This window comes from Nannochloropsis gaditana, assembly GCF_000240725.1.
Source record: "Nannochloropsis gaditana CCMP526 unplaced genomic scaffold scaffold127, whole genome shotgun sequence".
Classification (NCBI taxonomy): Eukaryota; class Eustigmatophyceae; order Eustigmatales; family Monodopsidaceae; genus Microchloropsis; species Microchloropsis gaditana.
The window spans coordinates 44639-46507 of NW_005803826.1; the positions used below are offsets into that span (position 1 = coordinate 44639).

The 1869-nt window shown below is 62.4% G+C and overlaps 1 protein-coding gene across 1 annotated transcript; it reads left to right on the plus strand.

The window, feature by feature from the left end:
- NGA_0236620 (uncharacterized protein) lies at positions 1 to 1102 on the plus strand (the record flags this gene model as incomplete). Its single annotated transcript, XM_005855711.1, has 5 exons — positions 1 to 116; positions 212 to 345; positions 612 to 682; positions 833 to 989; positions 1094 to 1102. Exons 1-5 carry the CDS (start codon positions 5 to 7, stop codon positions 1100 to 1102), a joined length of 483 nt encoding a protein of 160 aa, XP_005855773.1. The 5' UTR covers positions 1 to 4.
- Between the last annotated feature and the right edge of the window lie 767 nt (positions 1103 to 1869).

Genomic DNA, 1869 nt, shown 5'->3' on the forward strand with positions numbered 1-1869 from the left:
AGGAATGGCATCGTATCTCGTCCTTTTGCTGTTGGTGGCTGCATTGGCAGCGTCAGCCGCGACAAGATTGACGAGGGGCAGCGCCTTCTTACATCCCGCGGTTTACCGACGACGAGGTAGGCCCTCTACCTGAGGCAAGGAGACCCAAACCCCTGACTCATATTGCATGTAACGACCCATCTCTCCCTTCCTCTTTCTTGCCCCCTACCAGCCCGTCCAAACTCGCCTCAGTGGCACTCTGAGGTCCGTCCTGCCCGTACGGCGTGGATTCGGACGGCTGTGTCGCTCTCTCTCTCGCTGCGGGTGCACGACTTGGACGGTTTGACCGTGGACCAGCTCAAGGACGTAAGTGGATGCCCACGAAGGAGAGAGGGAGGCGGAAAGAGGTGTGGGAATGGAATGCAGTCCTGAGAAGGCATGTCGGGGCAGTCAGCATTGCTTGGAGATAGCCGGACACACGAAAATTGAGTGGTGGATTAGGCCGTAGGACCGACGGACTACTACTGATCTGATACACTACGCCCTTTTGAACCGAGAGTTCAGTGCTGACCACGCGACAAAGTGTCTCATCTTCCCCTCTCTCTTCGCCCGCACCTCGGTCCCCGCCCCAGGCCCTCCGCCGTCGCGGACTGCCCTTGTCGGGGCGAAAGGTCGACCTCTTGAGCCGCTTGCGTGCGGACATGTGCGTAGCGGGGATGGGAGTCGAGAAGGAGGGCAGGGAAGGAGAGGGGGCAGGGGTCAGGAAGGCTGTCTCGGATCTCTTCATTCTTTGTGGAAATCGGCTGTTGCACTGCCTCATTCCTGCCTTTCCTTGCACGCCTGTCTTTCTCAGAGCCCAGGGGCAGAGGGAGGATCGCCCCGGATGGATGCTCAATCTGGAGGGGGAGGAGGAGGGGGGATTGGTCGGGCAAGGGGTCGAAGGGAAGGATGAAGAGGAGGGAGAGGAGACGCTGGAGGATCGATTGGTTGCGGCTTTGGCTGCTGAAGTGGTGAGGCTAGGGGCACAAGAGGGAGAGGGCGGAAGGCCGGCAAGGGGGGTCTTAGGGCGAGGAGAGTACGAGAAGGTAGCAGTCCTTCAGGTACTGGTGTGAAGAATGCGTGAGAGGGAGCTCGACCCCTTCCTGTGGGAGCAGAGGCCACAGGCCCTGTCCGTCCTGACGGCTTTCAATCGAACGCCTCCTCGCCCGACTTCCATGTGTGGCCCTCCCAGACGATCCGCCTCGCCATTTATTCCCCCTGTGTCGTACCAGTGAGGCATCCGTTCTCATTCCCCGCTCCGTCTCCTTGCAGCGGGCAAGCTCCCTCCAGCCTGCTTCCTCTTCACAGGGAGCCGCCGAGAGGAGCATAGAGAGGCGCAACACCAGCGGCAGCCACCAAACTGGCTCTTCGCAGCCCCCCCTTCTCGATGCTTCCCCTCCTTTGCCCACCGCCCCCTCGCGCGAGGCCGGGCAGGACATGGAGGACCTGTACGTCTCCTCCCTCCCCGACTACCCCACCGACCTCCCCCGCCACAAAATCTCCAAACGGCACGTGGGCTGGGACGGGGCACTGGAGGGCTACACCCTGGCAGACGGGACCTACGTAGGCATCAAGGTGCGGGTGTAGAGGGAGGAGGGGAGGAGGGGGGCGGGATAGAGGAGGGATGTCCGCGCGGCTGGCTTCACCGCCCCCTCCCTCTCCCTTCCCCCTCCTCTCTTCGCGCCCGCAGGAGGACCCGCGGACGACGGACCAGGACCGTCGGGCCATGGAGGAGGCGTTTCGGAAGGAAGTTCTCAGGTACGGTTGAGGGCTGGCGCTCTAGCCATCTCCTTCCCCGTCACTTTTCGCTCCCGAATTTCTCCGCCCATCCCAGCCCTTCCCCCCCCCCCC